Here is a 25565-nt window from a genome sequence, read left to right as displayed (position 1 = left end):
TTATTTTATATTGCCAAAAAAATAGATGTATCACGTGTACTAAGTATGAGCTGTTATTTATAAGACCATTTTTTATAGATTTTATTTGACTAAGATTGAGTATAAAATTTATACCAATTAAAAACAGAAAAGATGGAACCAAACCAACTAAATACAAGCAAAAGAGATCAAAGAAGAACCAGAAAGTGGCCCAGAGAACATCTGGGGAGATCTTCCTAAAGGTATTTGTGAAGATGAAGGCTTTGTTCAAACATGTCTTAAAACTGTGTCTTATTTCATGGTGAAAACACAGAAACAAGTGATATTTTAAATCTTTTGGTGTATCAAAATATTTTTAGTAGGTGAAATATATTATCGATATATTCACACCAACATGTTACTTTCCTTCTTGATTAAAACAAGAAAAAATACCTTTACACCACATGAGTACACATATGCAGTGTGAGAACATGTTTTATAGTCCTCAGCCTCAACACCCCCCCCACATTATATCCATTTTCAGTCCATGTAAAAATGTCCATTTGTTCTTTAGAATGCTGAAAGAATGTCCGCCTCGTCACAAAACCCCCCAGACTTCTTCAAAAGCAGAACAAATCTTTGCACAGGTCAGTGCTGCAGAGAGGGGGTAATTACTGATGGACACAGTCTTCTCTGTGTAGTCCACGTTCACCTAAAAGAGCGAGAGAGAGATTAGTGTTGCTTTAATGATCCTCACTGTGGTCCCCCAACCAGCTGTTCCCTCACCGCCCCATGTGCGAACGCTCCGATCACCACTGCAGCGGGACCCTCTGGCACTAAAGTACGGGGGCAAACAGCCTCTCCTGAGGAGAAGGAGGTGCCAATGCGTGGGCAGCCCGGAGGAAGGTGGTCAGACACTGGGTTTTTAATCATCCTCAGAAGCTTCTGAGGACCATCAGCAGCTCTGACACTCAGCTTATGGAGCAGCTGAACTGAAAGTGAACAACAGGATTGGATTTTTAGATATGATACAATTCATTTGAGGTAATAATTTAAGCATAGAATTCTGATAAAAACGAACTCATATTTACTTGGTGTAGAAAAATAAAACATGCATAGACTGTATGCCTATACAGAGACATAATAAATGGTGGTGGTTTACCCATAAGACCACAGAAGCGGGTGAAGGTTCTTGGGATGCGGGTCTGTGGGTTGATCTCTATTAAGGCATTTTTCTCAGTGTGAACATAGACCTGCAACAGTCCTGCCCTGTTCAGTGGACTGTCCATCAACATGAGCAGAGACTAGTAAAAAGAGATGTTAAATTATAATCCAAATACTCGACTATCAAACATATAGAGTCAAACATGTTTGTCACTTATAAATTGCAGGCTCAACTAACTGTTTTTAAATGCAGACATGTGTATTTTCATTAAATAATTCTTTATAGCTAGGACATTTTTAAATTAAAAATGGCAAATAATGTCTGAAGAATTCATCATGGACATACCTGATGGGTGATATCTGGTCTAATGTTGCCTGGATTCCTTCCATTCTTGACGATTATGTTTTTGTGCTGGTCACAGTTTAACAGTTCAAAAGTTTTCCCGACCTCGAAGACACAGAAAATGTACAGTATATAACACTAAATGATTAAATTCGTTACTCTATTGTAGATCTGTTGTCACGGATATGACTTCAGTTGCAGTAGGAGGGGGCAACATGACAGAAACCCAAAATAAGAGCTGTGGTGTTTTACCTTTACTGTTTCTAACGATGCTCCCTCCAGAATAACAACCAGTCGTCTCTCTGCCATGCGATCGTGCAGACTGCGAAGATGTTTCGCTGGTTTTGGTTCATATTCATCCAAATGTTCAAGACCACGCTTCTTCTCGCTTGAATCCGCCATTGCTATTTTAATATGTACTGTCGCAGGTGTTGTGCGTCATATTCGATTTTAGTTGTTATTTGACAAAACGGACACGTTTTACTTTATTTCACTCTTACTTTATTAAGTACAATGTTAGTGGTATTTCGATACCATTGGTATAGTCTTTTAGTTTTTAAAACTGTATCTGTGAACTGATTGCGCAGCGCACACGTCGTCTGTCGTCATCAATATGCGCCGGATGTTCTTCCACAACGTGTGGAACGAGAATTCACGTGTGGACGTTTTATGTTAAATCGCGCATTCAGGATTTTTTACATATAGAACAGCATAAACAGCATAATCGGTGAGTCCGTGAATCACCTGTTTTTACCGCATACGCTTTGTTGAATTGTATTGATCAATAAATTCAATAATCTTACATTTAGGAGACGTCACGGATGTTGAAGAACCCAAAGTGTGAAATACTGTCCCGAGCAGCTTTTCCTTCGGTCTTTAGTCACCAAAAAAGCCTTTAATTGCTCTGCATTATCTTAAGTTTGCAATAGTTCATGCTTCGATGAATCCGCTTCTCACTGGAATTGTTACAATACTTGTACACGTCAGACACGTTTAAGTATTTGATTTTATTGTCCTTGATTACCTATAAAAAAATATAATTATTTTTTGTCTCTTGGACTTTCCAGCAAAGAATATTTGTCTCTATGAAAATTGAAAATTTAACAGCTATTATAGCTTTACAATTAGCATCCCCAATTATATCTGTACTTAGTGCCTGTATAGATTTAGAATTCAACTTTATTGTCATTGCACATGTAAAATAGATGTTTGATTTTCTTTCCATTTCCAGGTTATTTTTTGAGTCATGGGTCGGAAGTTGGATCCTGCCAATAAGGTCAAGAGAGGGCCGGGAAAGAAAGCCAAAAAGCAGCAAGGAGCAGAAACTGAGTTGGCCAAATTTATCGCTGATGGTGATTATGGCAGCTTTATATGAACTATGTCTAAAGTCATTAATTTCTAAACATCTACCACAAATTCAACCAGGGTTTCCTCATCTTATTCTTTTTTCCCCACAGAGGAGACTGGACCAAAACGACTGTCGAGTAGATCCAGGAAACGGTAAGAGTTTGATTGACTGACTGTAAAAAGGACTAATTTTCCTTGAGTTGTTAAATTATGTGTCATTGTTTAGAGCTGTTAAAAGAGGGCAGAATTTGCAACAAACCAAAGATGCATTCAAGGAACAGCCAAAGAAAGGTAACCACATCAGTGTTTCTCTATATCTTAATGCAGGAGTGGCTATGAAATTAATGTGTTTCATTTGGATTTTTATCATTGATAAGATTGTTACGATGGAACCCTTTGAAGCCATTTGTGACCCTTTAACCCAAGTAGACTGCCGTGCTGTGTTTATTCTAATAAACACACACACACTTCTTCATCATATCAGAAACAGTTTTAAAGGATTTTTCCCCTTCAGGATTTACTGATGAGAACAGTAAATGGTTAAAACCAGCAAAGAGGAAGCGCAAAATGGAAGAACCACCAAGTGAGGATGACAGTGATGAGCACTGGGAGGAAGAGGAAGATGAGGAGGAAGAGGAGGAGAAGCAGCCACTATCACAGAAGAAGGGAGGGAAAGAGAAGGCACAGAAGAATGCCAAAACAGCATTGAAAAAAGATGATGATGATGATGATGACGGCAACGATGATGAGGAGGAGGAGGAGGAGGAGGATGATGATGATGATGATGATGATGAAACAATGGTTGATGACTATGGAACTCTTGATGAAGAAGCAGCAGAAGAAGAAGAAAGTGATGGAGAGGAAGTGAGTACAGCAGTTCTTGACAGTCACTTTTTTTGCTAATAAATCTCGTTGATGTCCATCCCAAGACTAAACATTCTTGCTTCTCAAAGTTAAGATATTGCTAATGTGGAAAAATATGAAAATCAAATCTTTTTGTCTCCTTCGTTGTTTAGCTTCTTCCCATTGAACGAGCAGCCAAAAAGGGAAAAAAGCTGAAGGAATCCATGGGCTTGATGAGTGAGGATGAGGATGACGAAGATGACAGCGATGACGAAGGTGATGAAAAATCCGATGGTGACAGTGAGAATGAAGACACAGTACAGGCCAACATGGACGAAGACATGGATCAGTTTAGGTTACCAGGACTAGAAGAAAGTGAGAAAGAAGGTGAGAATTATATCTCTTTTTAAATACCAAATAAAAGAAGTGTTAGTCATTATTTTGTTTTTCAATCCGCCTTCAAGGCATCCTGCAAGTAGACCTGAAGATGATTCATCAAAGAATAAAGGACAACATCGATGTCCTCTGCAATTTCTCAACAAAGAGGGAGGAGGGGAAAGAGAGAGGAGAGTACATGTCTCTGCTGAAGAAGGATCTCTGCACCTATTACAGCTACAACCATTTCCTCATAGAGAAACTTATGGACTTATTCCCTCTTTCAGAGGTAACGGCCTATTTTTTTCTCCCCCCAAAGTTTAAGTGTTGTTTTTCTCAAAAACTTTTGCATCATTATCTCTTTATTTTATTGCTTACAGCTGGTAGATTTCCTTGAGGCCAATGAAATTCAAAGACCTGTAACCATTCGCACCAACACGCTGAAAACGAGGAGACGCGACCTTGCACAGGTAACTACACGGTAGCCATTTGTGGTAGTTTTACACAGAACAGCCTCATGGACTTTATAGGGGGTAAACCAAAAATAAATATCAATGTAATATTGCTGGTGAATAGTGAGCTATTTAATATTAAAATCTAAAAAAGCAGCATGGAATGCAGTTATAGCTAAAGATTCCAGGACCTTTATGAATAATTCAGTTTAAAAGGTATATTTCTAATTTTGCTTTATAAACTTGGGCTGAAATAAATGCTAAATTTTTCTGACATTGGTGCGTTTCTCCCTTGTTTTAAGGCCTTGATCAACAGAGGAGTGAACCTCGATCCATTGGGAAAATGGTCAAAAGTTGGTTTGGTCATCTATGATTCTTCAGTGCCCATAGGTACATTTATATACATTTTTAGAGTTACTTGGCAAAGAACATGTAAGTCTTTCTGTTATAACACGTGCTTTAAATATATGTTGTTGTAATATTTGAAATCAGGTGCCACCCCTGAGTATCTGTCTGGCCAGTACATGTTACAGGGAGCCTCCAGTTTTCTGCCAGTCATGGCGCTTTCTCCACAAGAGGGAGAGCTGGTTCTGGACATGAGCGCAGCTCCTGGAGGGAAGACCACCTATATTGGTAAGCTAAGATTTGGTTCTGTTGTTGGTGGATAAACATCAGCTTTATTGATTCTTTTAGCATTTGGAAACGGAGGAAACCTTTTATTGTTATTGTTAATGTTAATGTTGGATTGCTGTTGCAGTTCAGGGGTCTCTTGGAACCTTGGTATAGTATAGCTGCAGAATATAGTGCTCCTAAACCTGTACATGACTTTATAATGATGGCTTGATGTGCAGAACTATAATATTGGGTTGCAGCATTAGAGTTTTTACATCCTATACTGTTTAAAATCCTTAGATTGTCACATTTTAAGACGGGGAAAATATTTTTAGTGTTGATTTGAAGTGTTAATTGATTCTTAAAATTTAATTGTGTAGATTTTTGTTACGTAATTCAATTATAAATAAATAAAATGGAAAATAGTTTGTTTTTTTTCCAAATTGAATTAATGACCTCAATTTTCCAAAATTAGCTCAGCTGATGAGAAACACAGGAACGATCGTGGCCAATGACGCTAATAAAGAGAGACTGAAGAGTGTGGTGGGCAACATCCACAGATTGGGGGTGACCAACACTGTTGTCTGCAACTACGATGGGAGGCAGTTCCCAAAGGTAACATGACCAGAATCTAAACGCAGCAATAACATTGTTTTTAAATCACGTATAAAGCTGACACTGTCGTGCAGGTGATGGGCGGTTTTGACAGAGTGTTGCTCGATGCTCCTTGCTCAGGAACAGGAGTCATTGCTAAAGATCCTGCTGTAAAGACCAGCAAGGTAAACCTTCCATCGTTTACATGCGCTGCTACACTGATAAAGGATTTTAATATCATTCCCCTCTCTCCAATAGGATAATGCAGATGTTAATCGTTCTGCACATTTGCAGAAAGAGCTCATTTTATCTGCCATCGACTCCATTAATGCAGAGTCTCCAACGGGGGGATACCTGGTTTACTGCACATGCTCAGTAATGGTACGTGTACTGAAGAATGCATCTAGGTTTCTGTTGGTACATATGTTAATTAAAGAGTGTCAAGTATTCAGCATTTACGTTTAGTCACTAACTGACCCAAATTCCAAAAGGTGGAGGAGAACGAGTGGGTAGTGGACTACGCTTTAAAGAAAAGGAACGTCAAGCTGGTTCCCACAGGACTTGACTTTGGAAAAGAAGGTTTCACAAGGTCGGAGTCATACAGCTGTTCTTTTATTTAAATGCATAGTGTGGTTAGTCATGGCACTAAATGCCTATTACACTTCCTTTAGGTTCAAAGAGCGTAGATTCCACCCTTCCTTGCAACTGTCTCGGCGCTTTTACCCTCATTCACATAATATGGATGGGTTTTTTGTGGCCAAGCTGAAGAAATTCTCCAATGTGATCCCGACCGCACCAGTGGAACAAGGTAGCTTTTTTTTTTCTTGAGTACACTTTTTTCCACAATGTTTTCCCTATTTAAAAATAAAATGCTCCTTTTTATTTATTTATTTAGAAGAAGAAGAGACAGATACTCCTGAGGCCCCGGTCCTTAATGACACCACAAAAGAGGAACCATCCCAAAGTGACAACAGGAAGAAGATTGTTCCTGGCAAGTCGGGCAGCCTGAAGGAAAAAGTCCAAGCCAATGGAACAGTGGGGGAGAAGAATATGCCAAACAAGAAGGCAAAAGGCAAAAATAACTTGCCCACTGGACCAAAAAAAGCAAAGGTTGCCAAGATGGATGGAGACACTGTCAAGGTGACGAAGGCCAAGGAGCCCACAGTGAAGACAGCTGGTGAAACGAAACAAGAACTAAAGGCTGATCAAAAAGAAGGAAGCAGATTTGAGAAAAAGCAGGGCAAAAAGATAAAGAAGCCAATGAAGGCAAAGAAGAGAATGGGAAAGAACAAATTCAAAAAGTTAAAGAAGATGTTAGAAAAACAAGATGGTATGACAGTGTAATTTTAACTACAGTTGTTATTGTAAGCTTCCTTTGGACTGTCTCTTCTAATTGTAATATCCCATTACCATGACAGAACTGTGACGTCGTTTCTGTTAAATTGTAATAGTTGTGTACAAACAACTTCCTGCTTGGGTGATTCCTACGTTATTTGGTTTATGGAATGTTACTTTGTATATTGAATTAATTGTGAAGCAACAGCATATTCAAAAAAACGTAATAAACTTTTAAGATATTTTTCCCACAACAGTTTATTTGACTAATATAAAGTTGAGTCTTATAAGCTAATTTTGTAAGTTGCAGTATGATGGCAATGGAAAAATCATTATTATAAAGTACTGTATAACAATATACCCTGTCAGTCTGATATTAAAAAATAGAAGCGACGGAGCAGAGTGCCCCGCCCCCAGCCTGAAAGACAAGGTAAACAACCAATCAGATTAGAGCATTTCTAACCGGAAGCTGTGTTGTTTACATTTTCTAAGATGGCGGCGGGGATGTATTTGGAGCATTATTTGGACAGTAAGATACATTACACTTTGAATCTGTTATGAAAACGATTCCAACTTATCTTGTTTGGTCATTTTTTTGCTCGTACCTCATATTTCAACCATTGTGGCTAATTTGCTTTTCGAACACCGCATTTTATCTTTTGCTCTACTGAGTAGGCATAGGCTCAGACTATTTGCTGGAATGCCGCATCCCATCGGCAGGGAAGAATGGGTGCTGTTGGAGAGTGCATGGCACATATGTCGTGTAATCATACATGAATCAATGTTTTGACATATAGTAACCAAACTACTATTGTTATGTGTCGTGAAACCAGATGCACCATTAGTTCACACGCTAACGCTAATCGCTGCCATAAGCTAACGATCATTCCTGCAGGAAGTCTTCGTTAAATGCTGGTTTCGCTGAAACTGTGATCAAACATTTGTCTCTTTCTCGATCACGTTAGGTATAGAAAACTTGCCCTTCGAGCTGCAGCGAAACTTCAATTTGATGCGAGATCTAGACCAACGCACGGAGGGTGAGTGGGATTTGGTGCCTGTTAGGGTGCACTTTTAGGAAGCCCAACTGCAAAACAGTTAAAAGTAATCCGGTTAAGCAAAACACAGTTATTATATAAAAGGTGTGACTTGCAGAGTGTTTCTCCATTCGAGGTTTACGGAGATACCAAACGTGTGCTTCACATATGTATTTGAGTTTTAATGACATTGGAATTGATTTCATTGTTATAAAGAAGTCTTACTCTTTTCGTTTGTTAGATCTTAAAGGACAGATTGATTCCCTGGCTAAAGAGTACACAGCCAATGCCAGGACAATTTCCTCTGAACAAAAACTGTCCATACTGAGGCAGATTCAGCAGTCTTATAGCAAATGCAAGGAGTTTGGAGATGACAAGGTGCAACTGGCTATGCAGACCTATGAAATGGTTAGTATCAAGTATGATACATCGCATTACTTTTCTACCACACACAGTCCTTAAGTTCTGTTTTTTTACAGGTTGACAAACACATCCGGCGTCTTGACACCGACTTGGCTCGGTTTGAAGCTGACTTGAAGGAGAAGCAGATTGAGAGCACAGACTATGACTCCACCTCTAGTAAGGGAAAGAAAGGTGTGTGCTCACACTTTCCTATTTTCTGCTTAATGGCTGATCCAAAAACCTTATTTTAAGGAAAAACTCAATTTCACTCTCCTCTTTCAGGTGACACTAGACAGAAGGAGAAGAAAATGGCTAAAACACGGTCCAAAGTAAAGAGTTCAGATGAAGATGGCAGTCCCAAAAGTGCACAGAAGAAAGTCAAGCTGCTTCAGTCGTATGTTTCTTGTCATTTCTTACTTTGAACTTTTTTTAAAGTTGGTTTAATTGACCCATTTTTGACATGCAACGCTTTTTCTCCATCAACAGAGGGGAATTCAACAGTCCCTCTAACAATTTTGGAAATGTGCACCCGTCTGATGTACTGGACATGCCAGTGGACCCCAATGAACCCACTTACTGCCTGTGTCACCAGGTCTCTTATGGCGAGATGATTGGCTGTGACAACACCGATGTGAGTTTAGTGGCCTCTCAATGAGCATGTGTTGTTGCTTACGTCACATTATCTTAGTGTTTTAAAAAGTCCATTTTCTGTAGAATTCTAGGATTGCTGTTCCAAAAAGACTTGAAGGAAGGTTTTTGTTTTAATTTAGAGGATATGACTCAGTCCATTAGAGTGCCTGATGATAACGTGTTATGCAACCACTGACATTTACACACATTGGTTGATGATTAAAAAAAACAAAACTATACATTTTTTGTGTTAAAAGCTTGCATAAAGTTTTCAAAAAAGGTTGAATTTTGTGTTCACATAGTCAAACCTATAATGAGACAGTTCCTCTCACTCAGTGTGTCCTTGCATTTTGATAAAACTGTTAATGTGAATGGCATATCTAAAGGTTACAGTTTTGGAGTGCAATTATTAAAGTGAAATTATATCAAATGCCACACAAGTCAGTGTAATTTGTGGCATTCGCTTAGATTTAAAAAAATGTGAGAGCATTATTGTTCAAATAAAATAGAATTATGGGAAGGATAAATCCTAATAAGGCTTTTTAAAAGCAGGTTTTGTACATTGAATACATGATCACCCTCAATATTTTCCTGATATTAACCACAAACAGAGCATTTGGAGTCCTGCAGTCTCCTCTATGGATAAGGTCACAGTTGACAGTGATTAATCACTCGAGGACAGAACAGTGTTTTTCTGGAATGAATGACTTTGTTTTTGAGCTGGCATTTTCCATTCTAATGTCTTTAAGTGCTCCAATCGACCACCTTAAGATAAATTGTCTTCTTTTGTCTCTTCAGTGCTCCATTGAATGGTTCCACTTTGCATGTGTGGGCCTGACAACCAAACCAAGAGGCAAATGGTACGAAACTCAAACATTTAAACGGTTGATGCCACTTGTTTTCAGCATGACAGTACTGACAAATTCTGCTCTTTTAACTATATGTTTTGCTGTTCTTCATCTGTGCTATGTAGGTATTGTCCTCGATGCTCTCAAGACAGAAAGAGAAAATAGAACGCCTTGTGGTCTTGGAAGTGATGGATGCTGATCAAATGAAAAATTAGAATATTTCTTCATAAGTGACTTTTTTTTTTAAATTTTCCTTAACATTTGGTGCTTTTGTTTTGGTTTATGTAATTTCTGATGCAGCATCTTTGAAGGAGTCAGGTGGTTACATTAATATTTAAATATTTTTTTAATAGGTACACATGGTGCTCTTATTGTGTGTGTGGGTTTGTTTTTTTTTTTTTTTTTGTTTTACATTTTTTGTGAACTTTAGACACTACAACTGCTCATGTGGTATAAAAGAAAAGTTGTTACAATACTCGAGTCATATGTTCATAAACCTAAGTATTTTAATTCTAAATTGTTTTTTGACATGGATAATTGTTTGCTTGGTGTACAGTAGATATTGTGCTTAGTCTGGGAACACTAGTTTAACACAGAAGTCCAGAGTTTGAAGACAAATGCTGCATCTTGACAGTATAGGTCACTTGTGGTAGTATGTTTTACCTTTTTATCTTATCATTTGGCTGAATGCTGTATTGAACATTTTTGGAAAAACATTGTCATGTTTGTAGCTGAAAATTGGTACAGAGGAGAAGGGTGCTTGTGTTTTCAATCATTTGAATACAGCTACTACCTCAAAAAAAAAGCCTATTCTTATTAATTAGACTGCATATTATTTATACCTCGGAATCTTAAATCTTAAATGTAGAGTCCTTTTTTAACGGGGTGTAGTTCTTAATTTGTGCGGTAGGTGGGGGTGCTGTGAAGAACATATTTGTTCCAGTGGCGCATGAAAATGACGTCAGAGACGGTTGGCGCGATGTCGGAACGAATTTAAAAGTGGATTCAAACGTTCTGCACACGGTCTATTGAGCAGAATACTTGTTGTTTGGTCGGAGGTTGAGTTGTGGCCCAGAGAACTACATACTCATCCGGTAAGTTTGATTTATTAATCATTAGAAAACTTTTTTTAACATAACCTTGACTAAACCGTTTACAAGTTCGAAGGATACTTGCTCGGCACGGTTGTGCTAATGTTGCTAAATCAAAAAAAATGCGCAATTTGATTAGCTGAATACACAAACAAACTCATGTAATAATTTGTATTGTAATAAATAACTACATCTAAACTAGATGAAGTTAAACGTTGTTTAGAGTCCTTTAAGTTTCCAGCGTAGTTGGAATAAACGTGGGAAACAAAAGCAGCGTTACGTTATTTGATAGTACAGCTACGTGAAACTGTAATTAGCGAAACCTGCTACAATTCCACGTTGGCTATAGATAAAACATTCCAACGTGTTGAAATGAAAAAACAAAATCTTTCTTTTCGACACAGTGATGTCTTGGGACTTTTTTGTTCCCATCTCTGTGGGTGATCTGGTGAAGACTGGAGGAATCAACCAGTACGTTGTTCAAGATGTAGTGCCCCCGAAACATCTGCCATCATCTCTAAGTAGTAAGCATTACATTTAAGCAACGGGGCTGTTGTTGGTCAGTGACTTTATTAAATGTAGAATTGAGCATATTAACGACTGTATCTGTCCTGGCAGAGTTGAGGATGGCGTGGAGGAGTCAGGGGCCTCTGTGCATTCTGGAGCACTTCGACACAGGCTACAGTGTCCTACAGTAAGTTTCGATTTAATTAAGTTCGCTTTCTTTGTTCTTTATTAGTAGCCGTGAGGAGCAACATGTGCAAAACTGTTTTTGCTTTCAAGGCACAGTAATTCAGTGGAACCTGGTGTGAAAGAAGACGCTCTAGAATTGCTTGTCCAAGGTCAGTAGTTCGTCATTGTCTGTTTAAAATGCCTCAGATTTATGTTACACCAGGGCACAAGATCTGGATTTTCTTCTCTTGCAGTGGTCAGTGGCCTGGCTGCTTCCCTGCCACCATTGCTCCTCTCCACCTCCACCTCGGCTGCAGAACGCAAAGACCAGCTTAATGCAGTTAAAATGAGTGTTTATCTGCTCTGCAAGCTGACAGAGACCCTGGAGAGTGAATCATACAGACAGAATATTATCACAGCACCTGGAAAGGTACATTTTTAACAGACAGTAATTAATATTTATATCATTGGTGGTTCGTTTCTAGTGCTTGCTGATGCCAAGGTCTGTGGGCCATGTTAACCTACAGATTGTGGTCTCTTGCCTGCTGCTTGATGGATAATCATGGTAGTTTGGAGTTGTGTCCCAAACTGATAATCTGCGGTTAAAATGACACCTTATACAATAAGATTCAGACTGTATGAATGTGTATAAGCTGACAATGGTGGTTTTGTAGGGATGGGCCTTTTGTCCCCCTGAGAGCCTGGGATGTATGTGTGTTTTCCTCGAGATGATCATTAAAACTAATTTTAAACCCTTTTGTCCTCCTAATTTATTTCTTTCCTTTCTGCATTCTTAGGGTGGTAAAAAGGGAAAAGCAGGTGGTGAAGGACTACTGCAGTGGGATTCAGAGAGAGAAAGGGTGTTGCAGGCTCTCATTCAGCTCCTGCAGCTCGATATCCGTTCCCTCTGGAACCTGTCCTTGGTGGAGGAAGAATTTATCAGGTAACGTGAATATGGGACTGTATTGGTCCTGTTTCTGTAATTTCTCATCCAGCTCTGTGTGCCATTGATAACATGAATGCTTTCTTTAGAACGAAATACACTTCTTTGCGTTTCCATGGATAAACATAATAGGCTTATATTTATTTTGAAGTGTGTTAAATTAGTTTATTTTTTAATCCATTGTAAATACACCCACACTGGTTTAGCTGTTCTTAGAGGAAAGGTTTGGGTCTCATAGTTAATAGCGAATAGTTTTGATTTACATCGGCACTGCACATTTAAATGTAGCTTGGCGAAAGAAATGCAACAACTTTGTATGCATAATTAGTGAGTACGTGATAGTGTATTTGTAGGTGTATAATGGCAAAAAAAATTCATCCTGCATTTCTGACTCAATATTAACCCTTTTTAAATGTTTCGTTCTGCTCCTTTCTTCTTGTAGCTGTGTGACCTGCTGTTGCTATAAACTACTTGAGAATCCAACAATCAGCCATGTCAAGAGCAAACCCACCAGAGACTGCATAATCCACCTGCTGGGCGTGCTAATTAAGAAGTACAGCCACCTTCTGGGTCAGTCTCTCAGTCACAGCCCAGGCCTGTGAGCAAGAATTACAACTGAAGGAGGATAGTTTCAATAGTCTACGTTTTTATATCGTTGGAGAACCTCCTTCCTATGTAAAATTGAGCATATCTTGGGTATATTTTCTAATATTCCCTTTCATGTTTACAGGTGCGAGTGTCAAGGTGATCCAGTTGCTGCAACACTTTGAGCAGTTGTCTTCTGTGTTTGCTCAGGCAGTTTCTGTGTGGAGCACAGAATATGGTGTCAGGGCTATCATAGGAGAAATAATAAGGTTAGTCCCTATAATGTATGGGTAAAATAAGATCTTTTGTTAGTCTGATGGGAAACAAAATCAAATTTCTGTTGCCTCCCTTTTTATCTTTTCAGAGAAATTGGTCAGAAATCAAGTGAGGAGCTTGCGAGAGAAGGGTCGGGTGTCAAAGCTTTTGCGTCGTTCCTTTCAGAGCTTGGTGCTCTGGTTCCTGAATTAATCATGCCCTACATCAGTGTACTCATCACACATCTGGAAGGAGAGGTACAGCACACTCGAAACATGACAATTCTAAAATTACTTGTGTCCAAATTACATGACAACTCCGAGAAAATCCGATCTATGTACAAGGCTAGACGGGTGGATCACATTTCAGAAAGGACAACACCATCAGGATTTTTATTTTTTAATGTCACACTGACATGAAAGTATAGATCTTTCATTAGTGAAGTCTTCATTTGTCTAATGATGAGACCAAGGCGAATAGGAGCTTACTGATTGAGAGTTGGGTACTTCTAGCCTTGACTGGCAGGTAATCTTGGCAGTGCAGGGGAGAATTCCTGTTCTGCTGTAAGGGCCTGCCCACAGTGACCTGGCTCACCCAAATTATTCTTCTACAGTCGCAGCCGAATAATTGCTGGGTTGAGGCTGACAGTGTGTGTGTGCGTGTGTGTGTGTAAGGCTAGGAGTTCACTCAGCTCTTTGTTGTTCAGTGGGCAATGAATTCTCTCTTTGGTAATCTGAAGGCAGATTGAAGTAACACTCATGAACAAAGACTGTTGTATTACCACATTTACCTAAAGTCTTGCTAATGTATACATGCAATTGTTTAGCGTTATTTACTTTCCCTCAGGAATTCTATTTCAGCATACAGAGATTCTGATTCAGAAACACAGTCCCTTTTGCTGGAACGGCATTGCTATCTTATCCTATTCTCCAATCTTCCAGAGCCACACAATGCGAGTTGCAGTGTGTGAAGTGCTGGGTGAGATCCTTGTACGTGTTCTCTGTGGTGACGGGCTGGACGATTCTGGTAAAGCCGACCGTGACCGCTTCTTTGACACACTGCAGGAGCATCTGCACGACACACACTCCCACGTCAGGGCTCGTGTGCTGCAGGTCTTCACACGCATCGTGAACAGCAAAGTATGCAAAGGAACCTGACTGATTGTAACTGGTTTATGCTAGTTTTGGACACTAACTGTTGTCTCAGGCCTTGCCCTTGTGTAGGTACAGTGAGGTCATGGACCTCGCTGTGGGTAGACTGATGGACAAATCCATAAATGCAGTGAAAAATGCCATCCTGCTCTTGGCTGCCTTCATTGCACACAATCCATACAGCTGCAAAGTAACTAAAATCAACATATTTAGATTTACTGTAGACGTTTGGATGTTTGGTTTAGAGTCTGACTGTAATCTGCTTCTTTTAGTTAAGCAGCGCAGATGTGAAGAAACCTCTGGAGAAAGAGACCACTAAACTCAAAGAGATGAAAGAGAAACTGGAGGGGAAGGCGCCAGGTAAAGAAGCACATAACCACCTTTTACCAAATAAACTCCATTATTATATTTTTAGTTTTACATCTTGCCCAATGATGAGACCAAGGCGAATAAGAGCTTTCTGGATTGGAGTTTGGGTTCTTCTGGTTTTTACTGACAGGTAATCTTGGTAGTGTAGGGGAGGATTCCTGCTCTGCTGTAAGGGCCTGTCTACAGTCATTTGGCTCACACCCAAATTAATCCCCTAAAGTTATAGTGGACTAATCAGGGTACCGAAGCCAACAGAGTGGTCGTATGGACAGTGCAAAAGCTACGAAGTTCACCCAGCTCTTTATACTTCAGTCTGCAATGATTTGCTTCTTTGGTAATCTGAGGGTCAAACAGAGAAAATGAAACCCAGCAAGCCTTGTCTGTAATACTGAGAACGTGGACATCCAGGAACAAATTTCAGCCATATTAGATGCGACAAACCTGGATCTTAATTAAATGTATGAATGTACTTTTGTCTCACATCATTGACATTGCAAACAATGTCTTACTAAAGCAGAGACCCAAGTATAGTTTCTCCAGTTCATTTATCTGCCAGCACAACATTTTTTAGAGTTAGTCAACTGCACTGTTACAGTCTCACAGGGTTGACTTTATTTTCCCTATTTTATTTCCCTTTTTCAATGGTGTGTTCTGACTTATTTCTCAACATTAGGACTTTTTTCACAACGATCTGCTGACTCCCTTTTCCCCTCACGGGTGGCTCTCATGCTCTCCCATAGCGTGATTGATCTCTCCCTCATTTTTCTTATCTGTTGTTTCTTTGCAGTTCTCTTTGTAGGACTGTCTGGAAGCCATGCTGATTGGATTTGACCTTTATTTCCATACGTTCCTTCTTGGCAGTGGCTGTGATTAAAGCATCTGAGCTGTGGGCTGCCATGGAGCCCGAGCTGCTCATCACTGTCGCTGCAGAACTGGAGCCGGCAACTGAAACGGAGGAGGAGGAGAGGGAGGACGAGAACAATATGGAGGAAGGAAATGACAGAGCGACTGCAGTGAAAATTGCCCAGTACCTCCGTGTCAACAAATACAGGTGATGCCAGTACTGTCAAAACCTGCAGAATGCTTTTTCCTATACTGCTAAGTAGACAAAAATAGATTTGTGGATTTATTTTTTCCTTGTCTTTCTGTATAGGAGTGCGGTTCGTCTTTCTATAAGAGCCCACGCCTGCTTCCCTGAATCTGAGATGTTTGCTCCCCTGTCCACTCTGACACCCGAGACTTTAATGAATGTACTGGGGCTGATATTTAAAGGTGAAGCCATTAAACATTCCGTCTGGTGCATTTCTACCTCACTACTGGTACCTCCTAAAGAACTCTTAATGGAAGGAAAATTGGATACATTAAAATTCCTTTTATGTGTCCTCTTGATTGTTAGAGTATATGCTGTCAATTTATTTTGGTAGAAAATGTTAAACTAAATAATCTAATATTTAGCAAGAGCATATATTGTGTATATTGTAAAAGCACTAGAAATTAAATTGGTTCTACTTTCTCATTTGATTTACAGCTATGAAAAGAGTATGATAGAACTTTCACCAAGATAACACCACGTGATTAATATGTCACACACACACTATGTATATAATGTATATATATTTTTTAAAATTATGTGTAGCCCTAAACACTCAGTTACATTGGAAAAAACAGACTTCTTTGCAGTTTCCCCTGTTTTTTGGCATCCCTATCCTCTCTGATTTCAGGCTCTGATGAGGACACTTCTGAGGTCAGCCAGACCTTACCATCAACTCTCCAGAAAGAGGGAGAAAAGGAGGGAGAGGAAGGGGAGCTGAAGAAGCAGGAGATGTTGGTTCAGTACCTGAAAGACACAGAGACATTTGCTTTGCAAGTGGAAAGAGCCATCTCTGTCATTAATTCCATGTTATACTGGAAAACCACTTCAGGTACAACAGGGAGTTCACCCACTTCTGGGTCTAATGTTTTTCTTTGATATTCTCACATTTTCTCTTAAAATCTTTGATTCCAGTTGTCCAGGAGGCTGTGCAGTTTTGTGTGACAGTACGCGAGTTCAGTGTTGCCAACTCGGTCAGTGGAGTTCGGAAGATGTTGCCTTTGGTCTGGTCGACCGATGCAGCCATTAAAGATGCTGTGGTTCAAGCCTACAGACGGCTGTATCTTAACCCCCAGGGCGACACTGTGAGGTCTGTAAAACCTACCTCCAGATTTTAGCCTGTTCTGTGCTGTTATTGACAGGCTCCTGAGCTGTTATATTAGTGTGAAGGCTTTTTAAATGATACACTAATGTTTAGCTGCCTACCTCATATCGCCATTTAACATTCATGACACATAGAGTATCTTGAAAATGGCAGCCACACCAATCTGTGAGCCAACGTAAATCTTACGAGAGATTTGTGGTTTAAGGAGATGTGTCATCATTTATTAGGACGAAGGCCCAGACTCTTGTGGACAGTCTGTCTGAGCTGATGGTGGACGCATCTTTGGGAACAATCCAGTGTCTTGAGGAGATAGTGAGTAAATGTTGTTCCACTTAAATTATTTTCATTTTGCTTTTTTTTTTTTTTTTTAATATTTCATATCTTTAATCAGTCCTTAGTGAATTTTCCAGGAAATATTGACAACAGGCCAAGAAAGAGCTTATTCATAGTGATGTTCCTGATTCCGAAGAGACTTTGACCTTTGATCATTGAAAGATCAAAGCCAGGGTCTTCTATTAAATTGCTGTGTTCCATTTATCTCGGAAGTCGGACCTGGGAAATGTCTAAAAACAAGACGGCGACCTCCATAAAAGCAATTATTTAGCCTATCAACAACTTCTGGACCAACATGCAGCCCCTCTGCAACTTTCAAACATGGTGGACGACAGAACGTAGCCTATTCTTTCTCTGTATTTCATTGTTTACAACAATTATGGTTGGGCGGGTGCTCTGTTTATAAGGGCAGCCATTTTTGAAAGCCAACTCAGGGGTAGTGAGGAATCTCTGACTTTTTAAGTAGTAAATCCTACCGGATGAAACGTCCAACCTGGAAATTCCAACTTCAGAGTACAAATTGAACGCAGCATAAAGCCACCTACTATGTTACATAACCTTGCATTACTGTTCTATAGTATGGATGTAAGTCACAGTGAGTGAGGACAAGACCGCCTGGTTGAAATCACAAAGCAGGTGTGATATCCATCATGTTGCTGGTGTGTTGTCTGCAGGTGCAGGAGTTCTTTGGCAGCGGCAGCAGTCTCCAGTCTACTGTAGTGCAGGTCTTGTGGGAGAGATTTACTGGCAAACGAGAAACCTCTGGCCTTAACAGGCGAGCCGCAGTGTTACTGCTGGGAATGGCAGCGCGGTAAGAAACGCCGCACAAAAGAACTTATTAAAAACTTAAATTAGGCTTTTATTGTCTTTGGCTCACTGGTAAGTTTCTTCATTAGTGCTGCTCGGCAAAATGGCTGCCTGGCTTACATTTTTAACTGTGGAGAAAAATAAGCTGTTGCGTAATTGCCTTTTTGCTGTTTGGATTTGCAATGTTACCGGGCAGTTTTTGAATTTACTCTGGTACATAAAAGTTCATTGCTTCTTAGGATCTAGCCATGCTATTCAAAGGGCCAACTATGTGGCAGGTGGAAAGCTATAAGAGAATTTATTTACTTATTTTTTTTTTTTTTTTTTTTTTTTTTATAGAAGAGGCAACGCCAATTACTTTTTGGTATCAAAATTTTTGTCTTTGTATGTAGTTAAGTCAGGTACAGGGAAAATATCATGGTGTATATCAAAAGACTGGTGTTTTGCCTCGCAGTAGCTGTAACTAGAGCAAAGAGTGAAACACTGGAGCAGTTCTTGAACATTCTGGTCTAGTATTGTTATTTAGAGGATCCTGACACTGGCAGGAAAACATGCTCAGCCTAAGCTCTTCATTGAAGCCACAGTCACGACCATATAACCAGGCTCCCTTCCAATGCATTTCAAACCTATATATTTTTTTAGCATTCGCCCTCAATCTACCTCAAAGACTGCTGTACTGGCACTGCTGTAGGGTAGAGTGAGAGAGTAAAGAGACTATCTGCAGTCCACCCACACCACTGCCTCTCTTCATCCAGCCAGCAGCATTCATAACCTATTAAATCCTATGATTCTCCTCACCCATCCACCTACGCACATTATCTGGGCAGCATCCGAACACTGGCAAGGCCAGCACACAGCAGCTAAGGTGATGGAGGGCATAGATGTTGTTGCTTCAGTTTGCATAATCACAAGATCATTTGGGAATTGGAGAGATGCTTTTTCTGCTTCTGTGAAAATGTCTGTGTCAAACAGGGCAGAGAGGGAGGTGGTTCTAAGTAATTTGGACACGCTTTGTTCGGTGGCTCTGGGAGAAAAAGTGACGGAAGATTTTCTCCTGGCCAGAGACACGGCCTTCACCATCTGCAGCATCACGGACCATATCAGGGTGAGCTGTGAACAACCAGCTGCCTCCGTGGTCAGAACTTCACAGTGGTTCTAGTTCACGCTGAATTACTTTAACTATCTCTCATTTACATTTTAGATGTGATGACTTATATATGTTAATGCAAGGGACACGAACAAACACCCTCTTCTGCTATATATGAATGATGACATCTAATTTTATTTTTCTACCAGCAATCAAAAACCGTGCCGTTTCGACTGCCCCAAGACCACCAGCTCTTCACCTGCCTCACACAGGCTGTTGCTGAAGGTACATGCAGATGTTGGGCGTCAATGATTACTTCGGGCCTTCGCCGGTTGGTTTAACCGGCTCTGTTGGCGTGTGTGCTCCAGGTGTAGTGATGGAAGACCCTTACTGGCAGAGCTTCATGGAACAGGCGGTCCGTCTCATCTATTTTCTGGCTGAATCTCCTGACCAGCTGTGCTCTCGACTGCTCCAACGCAGCACTCGTCTCCTGCTCGATCAGATTGCAGAAAGCAGTGAACCCAACCAGGACGCCGGACCAAATCAAGAAGTGTCTCAGGAATCCAGTGAGCAAGGTGAACAAGGTGTGTCCCAGTGCGTCTTCACCTTTGACACATGCATGATTAAGAGGATGCTGAGAAATGATGCATGCTCCCCTGTGTTTCACCCCCACAGTGAACTGCGTGTGTCTGGCCCAGTTGTTGGCTCTGTGTGGCAGCGTGGCTTTCTGGCAGGTGTCTCACCTTGAGCGCAGTGTGAGCACGGAACTGCGGAGGCGGCGAGGAGAAACGGAAGAAAGGGAGGAGAAGGAAAAGGGCCCGTCTGGCAAAGCTAAGGTAATGAGACGGCACAAATCTGCCTGGATGTTCATGTTGGTGTTGCACACCTGCAGCAAGGGCATCATGACACAACTGCAAGTCCGAATATTCATCACAAACCTCAGATTTACCAACACGAGCTGCGAAGAAAATCATATAAATTCTAGGAATTAATTGGCCAATTTAATTTTGTAAATAACTGTCAATGATCTCGTATCATGTAAGTTAATAAGTGAATGTTACTCACTCAAAGTGAAGATTATTGCAATATCTGGCTTGGGTCATAACACAGATTTATTGAAAAGTAACTATGTATTTTTCCCATTACTGACTATTTAAGAATGAAGTAATGGTTAAAAATAGTTATTCCGAATATATTGTTATTACTAATGTTTAATAAATTAGTATTACAGGAATTATATAATATTCCAAACTATTTTTCATTTCATTCTAAGTATTTCTTCCAAGACAAAGAAGTCAATTCCATCTTTTAAATGCTTAAATAATGTAAATAAGGTCTCACATTTTGGATAGTATCTAAAAAAACATGATGAGTCTTAGCTTGGATGCAGTTCCATTTCTGAATTAACTGCAGATTAATTTCCTGTTTGATTCCATTTTATAAAGGCTTAAATGTTTTACATATAGGCAGCTAATGAAAGTGCCATGGAGGAAGATCTGGGTTTGATTGGTGCATCTGCTGAAGATACCGAGGCCGAACTGATCAGGAAGATCTGTGAAACCGAATTATTGGCCGGTATGAAAACAAATCTCTTCATTTACGGCCCACTATTCACAAACTGTCATATAAATGATTAAACGAACCTCCCCATCCTGCTCTTCGCTCAGAGGAGAACCTGTTGTGTGCGTTCCTTCCTCTGCTGGTGAAAGTCTGCAGCTCTCCGGGACGTTATTCCCACCCGCAGCTCACCACGGCGGCCTGTCTGGCCCTCTCTCAGTATATGATGATAAGGTGACACAACATTACCTGTTTCCATGTTAATTAAAAATGTCTCTATTAATCAAATAAAACCTCGTGTTATTTATTTTTAACGTTGGTGTTCTTCCTGTCTTGCTTTTTTTGCTTCAGCCCAGCTGCGTGTGAAGAGAACATCCGTCTCTTGTTTACCGTGCTGGAGCGCTCCGCTCTTCCTGTGGTCAGAGCGAACGCCATCATAGCCCTGGGAGACCTCATAGTTCGTTTTCCAAATATTTTGGAGCCCTGGACACAGAATCTTTATGCCAGGTTGTGCTACAGTGTCATTATGTGCCCGTGCTCTTCACTTCATCATCATTTTAGCTGATATAGATTAAATTAGTTATGACTAACAACACTTTATCATCATTTTAGCTGATATAGATTAAATTAGTTATGACTCACAACCTCCGCCTTGTGGTTCAGCTGAGCGAGTGTGTAATATGGGATGTTGCTGGTACAGCTGAGCTGTCATCACACGTCCGCCACCACATTTGAGTGTTGTAGCTCTTAACCACTGAAGTGTTGCAGTGGAAACGCTCCACTGATCCAAATGATGGGAAAAGTTGCCTCCTACTGCTGTGACTTTAATGGAGAAATAAGTAACTCTGGGAGATATGGGTGACCTCTCGTATCGTGACCCGACTGTTTACGACAGAAACGGGGACGAGCCGGTGGAAAACCTTTTCATAGTGAACCAACTCAGGCACTTGAAGGTCTGAACAGCATAATTGTCTGTGTGCGGCCGATCGTGAACCCTACCAACGACTAGTGTGAGTTGTAATCATACAGTCCATTTGAGTGAGCAGAAAGGAATAATTTTGGGTCAAGTCAAAGGTTCTGGAACTGCTCTGGTTGAGCTGGTGGGCGTTCTTTCATTTTAAACATTAAATGATTCCTGGTTCTCCTCTATTTATGCTTTAGTGTTTTCTTTGAAGTTGTTTCCTGGTTTAAAAAGGGTTTTAATTGTGGCTCAATGAAGGTTGATAGGTTTTATATTAATGTGTTTCAGACCACTGCCCTTTTAGTGTTTCCTACCTGATAAGTATTTCATAGTGCTCCCTAATTGTCTCCCACACAGCACCTACACATTTCTCAAGGCTGTTGCCGTGGTGCCTCCTGATAAGAGCATTAAGAATTAATTACCTCGTTCATTGCCGCCATAAGCCCCTGCATTGGCATGTGGAAGTGTTTGATCTGCTCCAGGAATCCTGCTCTCTGCTATAAATGAGAAATGGTTAATGAGTTTCTTTTCTTGTGTGGTTTTTGGGTGAGTTTAAGTCTAAACAGTTGTGGTGATGCCATCAGGTTGTCGTGCCTGCAGCGTTATTCTCTGTAACTCAGGTTAAAGCAAATGTCCAACGACAAAGGTTCTGTTCCAGTGTTGGCTTATAAGACATAATATAGTCAGACAGGAGTGTCTCATCATATTTTACAAGTATTTATCAGAAGGAGTCCTAAAAATTCTGTTATTGTGATTTAGGTTTGAAAAATAGTTGATGTTCATTTTAAAGGTGGGAGAATGGTGTAAAAACGGTCATTTTACCTTATTTACTGCTCTAGGCTGAGTGATGAGGTGCCATCTGTGAGGCAGACGGCTGTCACAGTTCTCACCCAGCTGGTCCTTAAGGATGTGCTCAAGGTCAAAGGTCATGTCAGCGAGGTGGCTGTGCTGCTAATTGACCCAGAGCCTCACATCACCAGCCTGGCCCTGAACTTCTTCAACGAGCTGGCAACCAAGGTAACCATATGAGCGTCCTGGGAGGCCTCATACCGTCAGAATCACTGTAAAGGTCTTTCATCCTTTTCTTTGATGTTGCCAACAGGACAACGCCATCTACAACCTACTCCCAGACATAATCAGCCGCTTGTCTGACCCAGCGAGAGGCATGACCACCGAGGATTTCAATACAGTCATGAAGTCAGTCGCATCTTGGTTTTTGTCGGGGGGGGGGCTCATGTGGAGGGTCTAATCTGACCCAGCGGGGGTTTGCGTTTCAGACAGCTGTTCTCGTACATCACCAAGGAAAGACAAACGGAGTCTCTGGTGGAGAAACTGTGTCAGCGCTTCAGAACTGCCAAGTGAGAATATCTCCCCCTTTATTTCTGATTTACACACACCCCCCGTTCTGATCTGTTGGTTTGGCCACAATAAACGGCTTCAGACACACCGTTTGATTATCAGCCGGTGTTTAACGATTGGACTCGGCAGAGCTTTCACATGTTCTGCGCCTGTTTTGTCATGGAAACCAACGTGTATGAGAGTGGAAGGGTTGGACGGAGCAGGGTGCTGTTGGCCCGTCAGTCCTGCTTCAGTCATACTCTAAGGAAGGACATTCTAAATTAAACAACGGCAAAGTCAATTTAGGTACACGAGAGTCCTGGAAAATCCGATTTGGCTTAAATGGCAAAGCAAAATAATATTAATAAGCGACGAGCTTTTATGTGGAGTATCTTGGATTTTTATGCCTTTCACATAGTTCCTAATCACGTTTAGACTCTAATTCCTAAGGTTGTGTTCCAACTCCGTCTGCACAGGACGGAGCGTCAGTGGTGCGACTTGGCCACGTCGCTGTCTCTCCTCTCCATGTGTGAGCGTGGTTTTAAGAAGCTGCAGGAATGCTGGGAATGTTACAGCGACAAGCTGACCGAGCTCGGAGTCTATCAGCCTCTGCTTTCTATCATGGTCAAGCTTCGCCGTGGAGCCAAACCCCAGTTTAAGGTGCTGCACACGCCCCCGTGTCTCGTTCCTTCGTTGGGGTTTTATGTCCTGATCCACTTTGGTCCATTCAGGCTCAGGTAGAGGAATTTGAGAAGCGTCTGACTGCAGTTCACACGCGAGGTCTGGAGAACGTAGAGAGTCCTGAGATGGACGAGGAGAGCCAGAAACGAGGAGGCGCGTCTGAGAAGACGGTCGTGCACACGCCCCTGCCCAGCAGAGGTCGTGCACGGACAAAGAGAGGTCGGGATCTCGCTCTCAACATGATCAGGAAAAGGAATTTTGGTGAATTAAATCACTTCCCTCCCTCTCGCAGGAGCAGCACAGCCCTCTGTTTCCAGTCATGAGGACAGTTTTGTGACGCCTCAAAGATCTCGCAAGCCCAAGAAACCCGTCATCACCTTCAGCAGCGACGAAGAGGAGGATGAGGAGGGTGAGTGGTGCAGCACTGCAGCCGCTAATTATCCTTTCCTGGTCATTACCACAGGGATCCATTTTTCTGTCGCATAATAAGAATTTTGAAAAACAACTGAACTAAATTGTTTATCCACTATATGAGCAGTAACACGGGAGCTTCGGCTACATAAACACTCCTCTATAGATTCACTGTTACGTCAGTGAGGGATGGTGCAGATATTTATCAAAGCTAATTTATATTCAACTGAGCCTCAACGGTGCAGCTGTAACGTCCAAGGTGACGATTCCTGGTTGACCAATCAGACTCCAGCGTGTCTACACTGATCACCTGTCGCACCAGGAAAATGTCTCAACCTATTCGGAATTTATGGCTCTTCTTTTTTACAGATGCCGTGATGGCGGACAGCGAGACCCCCAAAGTGACCACACCCATCAGCCGCTCATCCCGCCGAGCTCGTCTCAGAAATTAGTCTGTCCCGTTTTCTGCTCTTTTTTTTATATATATATCTTGTTTTTTTTAAATAATTTTTACTTAATTCTAACCTTTGTATATTTTCTTTTTCAATGATGTTGTGACCGAACTAGTTGCCTGTGCATCTAATGACAGAATCACCACGACTTTAATAAACCCGGTTCAGGTCACAGCTGCGTCTCTGTTGCTCTTTGCCGTTGCGTCACCGATGGAGGGAAACTGGCGTCTGGCACCGAAGGAGCGCGGTGTTTCACGCCCGCCACAGCTGGCTCCGACAGTCCCGCGGCTCCTCCTGGTCCTCCTCGGGCTTCTCTTTTCTCTCATCCCAGATTTCGCTGTGGTCAGCACGGCTCTTTATTTACAATCCTCTTTTCTTCCTCCCTCCGTCTGACACATCTGTTGTCTGACACATCTGTTGCCGAACACTTGGCCGCCCCCGTTCCCCTGTAATCAATCTCTTTTGTAGGTCTGGATGCGCTGCCTCCCTCCCATCTTCCTCCTACTCCCGCTCGCCTACCGCTCCTCTCCCTTCGCTGACATCTCACGCACGGCAGCGTAACCCCCCCACTCCCCCCCCCCACATGGCTCATCTCTTGCCTACGCCCTCTCCCACACGTTGTCCTCTCGGCTGAGATGAGAGGGGCGCATCTCTGATTGATATGTTATGTAAAGACTCGCCAACAACACTGCGCTCGCAGTCCTCACGGTGGAGTGAGGCGGGCTCGCCTCCTGTCACGG

The 25565-nt window shown here is 41.3% G+C and overlaps 4 protein-coding genes and 2 non-coding genes across 8 annotated transcripts; 5 read left to right on the top strand and 1 right to left on the bottom strand.

The window, feature by feature from the left end:
* Positions 1 to 53: 53 nt before the first annotated feature.
* On the bottom strand, positions 54 to 1895 carry emg1 (EMG1 N1-specific pseudouridine methyltransferase). The gene is made up of 5 exons (XM_057046158.1): positions 1718 to 1895; positions 1469 to 1570; positions 1121 to 1262; positions 745 to 950; positions 54 to 670 (listed from the first exon to the last, which is right to left on the bottom strand). Exons 1-5 carry the CDS (start codon positions 1865 to 1867, stop codon positions 557 to 559), a joined length of 714 nt encoding a protein of 237 aa, XP_056902138.1. The 5' UTR covers positions 1868 to 1895; the 3' UTR covers positions 54 to 556.
* A 167-nt stretch (positions 1896 to 2062) lies between these two features.
* nop2 (NOP2 nucleolar protein homolog (yeast)) lies at positions 2063 to 7277 on the top strand. The gene is made up of 16 exons (XM_057045909.1): positions 2063 to 2192; positions 2697 to 2817; positions 2923 to 2965; positions 3039 to 3103; positions 3327 to 3676; positions 3829 to 4042; positions 4120 to 4319; positions 4411 to 4500; positions 4785 to 4872; positions 4975 to 5115; positions 5570 to 5709; positions 5784 to 5873; positions 5947 to 6069; positions 6180 to 6277; positions 6360 to 6496; positions 6584 to 7277. The coding sequence occupies exons 2-16, from the start codon at positions 2712 to 2714 to the stop codon at positions 7030 to 7032; spliced, it is 2334 nt and encodes a 777-aa protein (XP_056901889.1). The 5' UTR covers positions 2063 to 2192; positions 2697 to 2711; the 3' UTR covers positions 7033 to 7277.
* Positions 7278 to 7450: 173 nt separating this feature from the next.
* Positions 7451 to 10691, top strand: ing4 (inhibitor of growth family, member 4). Of its 2 annotated transcripts, none has more exons than XM_057046150.1 (8): positions 7451 to 7552; positions 7989 to 8060; positions 8299 to 8465; positions 8537 to 8636; positions 8742 to 8853; positions 8946 to 9090; positions 9888 to 9949; positions 10063 to 10691. In XM_057046150.1, the coding sequence occupies exons 1-8, from the start codon at positions 7516 to 7518 to the stop codon at positions 10100 to 10102; spliced, it is 735 nt and encodes a 244-aa protein (XP_056902130.1). In that variant the 5' UTR covers positions 7451 to 7515; the 3' UTR covers positions 10103 to 10691. The 2 variants fall into 2 exon arrangements, with proteins under 2 accessions (XP_056902130.1, XP_056902129.1); XM_057046149.1 differs by having other exon boundaries at positions 7452 to 7552; positions 8537 to 8651.
* Positions 10692 to 10842: 151 nt separating this feature from the next.
* ncapd2 (non-SMC condensin I complex, subunit D2) lies at positions 10843 to 24997 on the top strand. 2 transcript variants are annotated; one of them, XM_057045835.1, is made up of 32 exons: positions 10843 to 11031; positions 11433 to 11552; positions 11647 to 11722; positions 11812 to 11870; positions 11955 to 12130; positions 12498 to 12643; positions 13086 to 13213; positions 13374 to 13497; positions 13593 to 13740; positions 14425 to 14622; positions 14690 to 14824; positions 14907 to 14994; positions 15865 to 16054; positions 16157 to 16275; positions 16725 to 16925; positions 17009 to 17183; positions 17426 to 17510; positions 18206 to 18342; positions 19311 to 19443; positions 19635 to 19710; positions 19794 to 20000; positions 20101 to 20261; positions 20892 to 21000; positions 21093 to 21216; positions 21334 to 21489; positions 22783 to 22960; positions 23046 to 23140; positions 23221 to 23301; positions 23758 to 23941; positions 24013 to 24181; positions 24255 to 24371; positions 24743 to 24997. In XM_057045835.1, exons 2-32 carry the CDS (start codon positions 11435 to 11437, stop codon positions 24823 to 24825), a joined length of 4176 nt encoding a protein of 1391 aa, XP_056901815.1. In that variant the 5' UTR covers positions 10843 to 11031; positions 11433 to 11434; the 3' UTR covers positions 24826 to 24997. The 2 variants fall into 2 exon arrangements, with proteins under 2 accessions (XP_056901815.1, XP_056901814.1); XM_057045834.1 differs by having other exon boundaries at positions 19794 to 20009.
* Positions 13937 to 14225, top strand: LOC130533267 (small nucleolar RNA U85). Its single transcript, XR_008952524.1, has one exon. It is a non-coding gene; the product is annotated as a small nucleolar RNA U85 (small nucleolar RNA).
* On the top strand, positions 15061 to 15351 carry LOC130533268 (small nucleolar RNA U85). The gene has a single exon (XR_008952525.1). It is a non-coding gene; the product is annotated as a small nucleolar RNA U85 (small nucleolar RNA).
* Positions 24998 to 25565: the final 568 nt, after the last annotated feature.

This window comes from Takifugu flavidus, chromosome 10, assembly GCF_003711565.1.
Source record: "Takifugu flavidus isolate HTHZ2018 chromosome 10, ASM371156v2, whole genome shotgun sequence".
Lineage (NCBI taxonomy): Eukaryota > Metazoa > Chordata > Actinopteri > Tetraodontiformes > Tetraodontidae > Takifugu > Takifugu flavidus.
The sequence above is the reverse complement of the archived record's forward strand: the minus strand, read 5'-3'. Positions and strand labels throughout refer to the sequence as shown.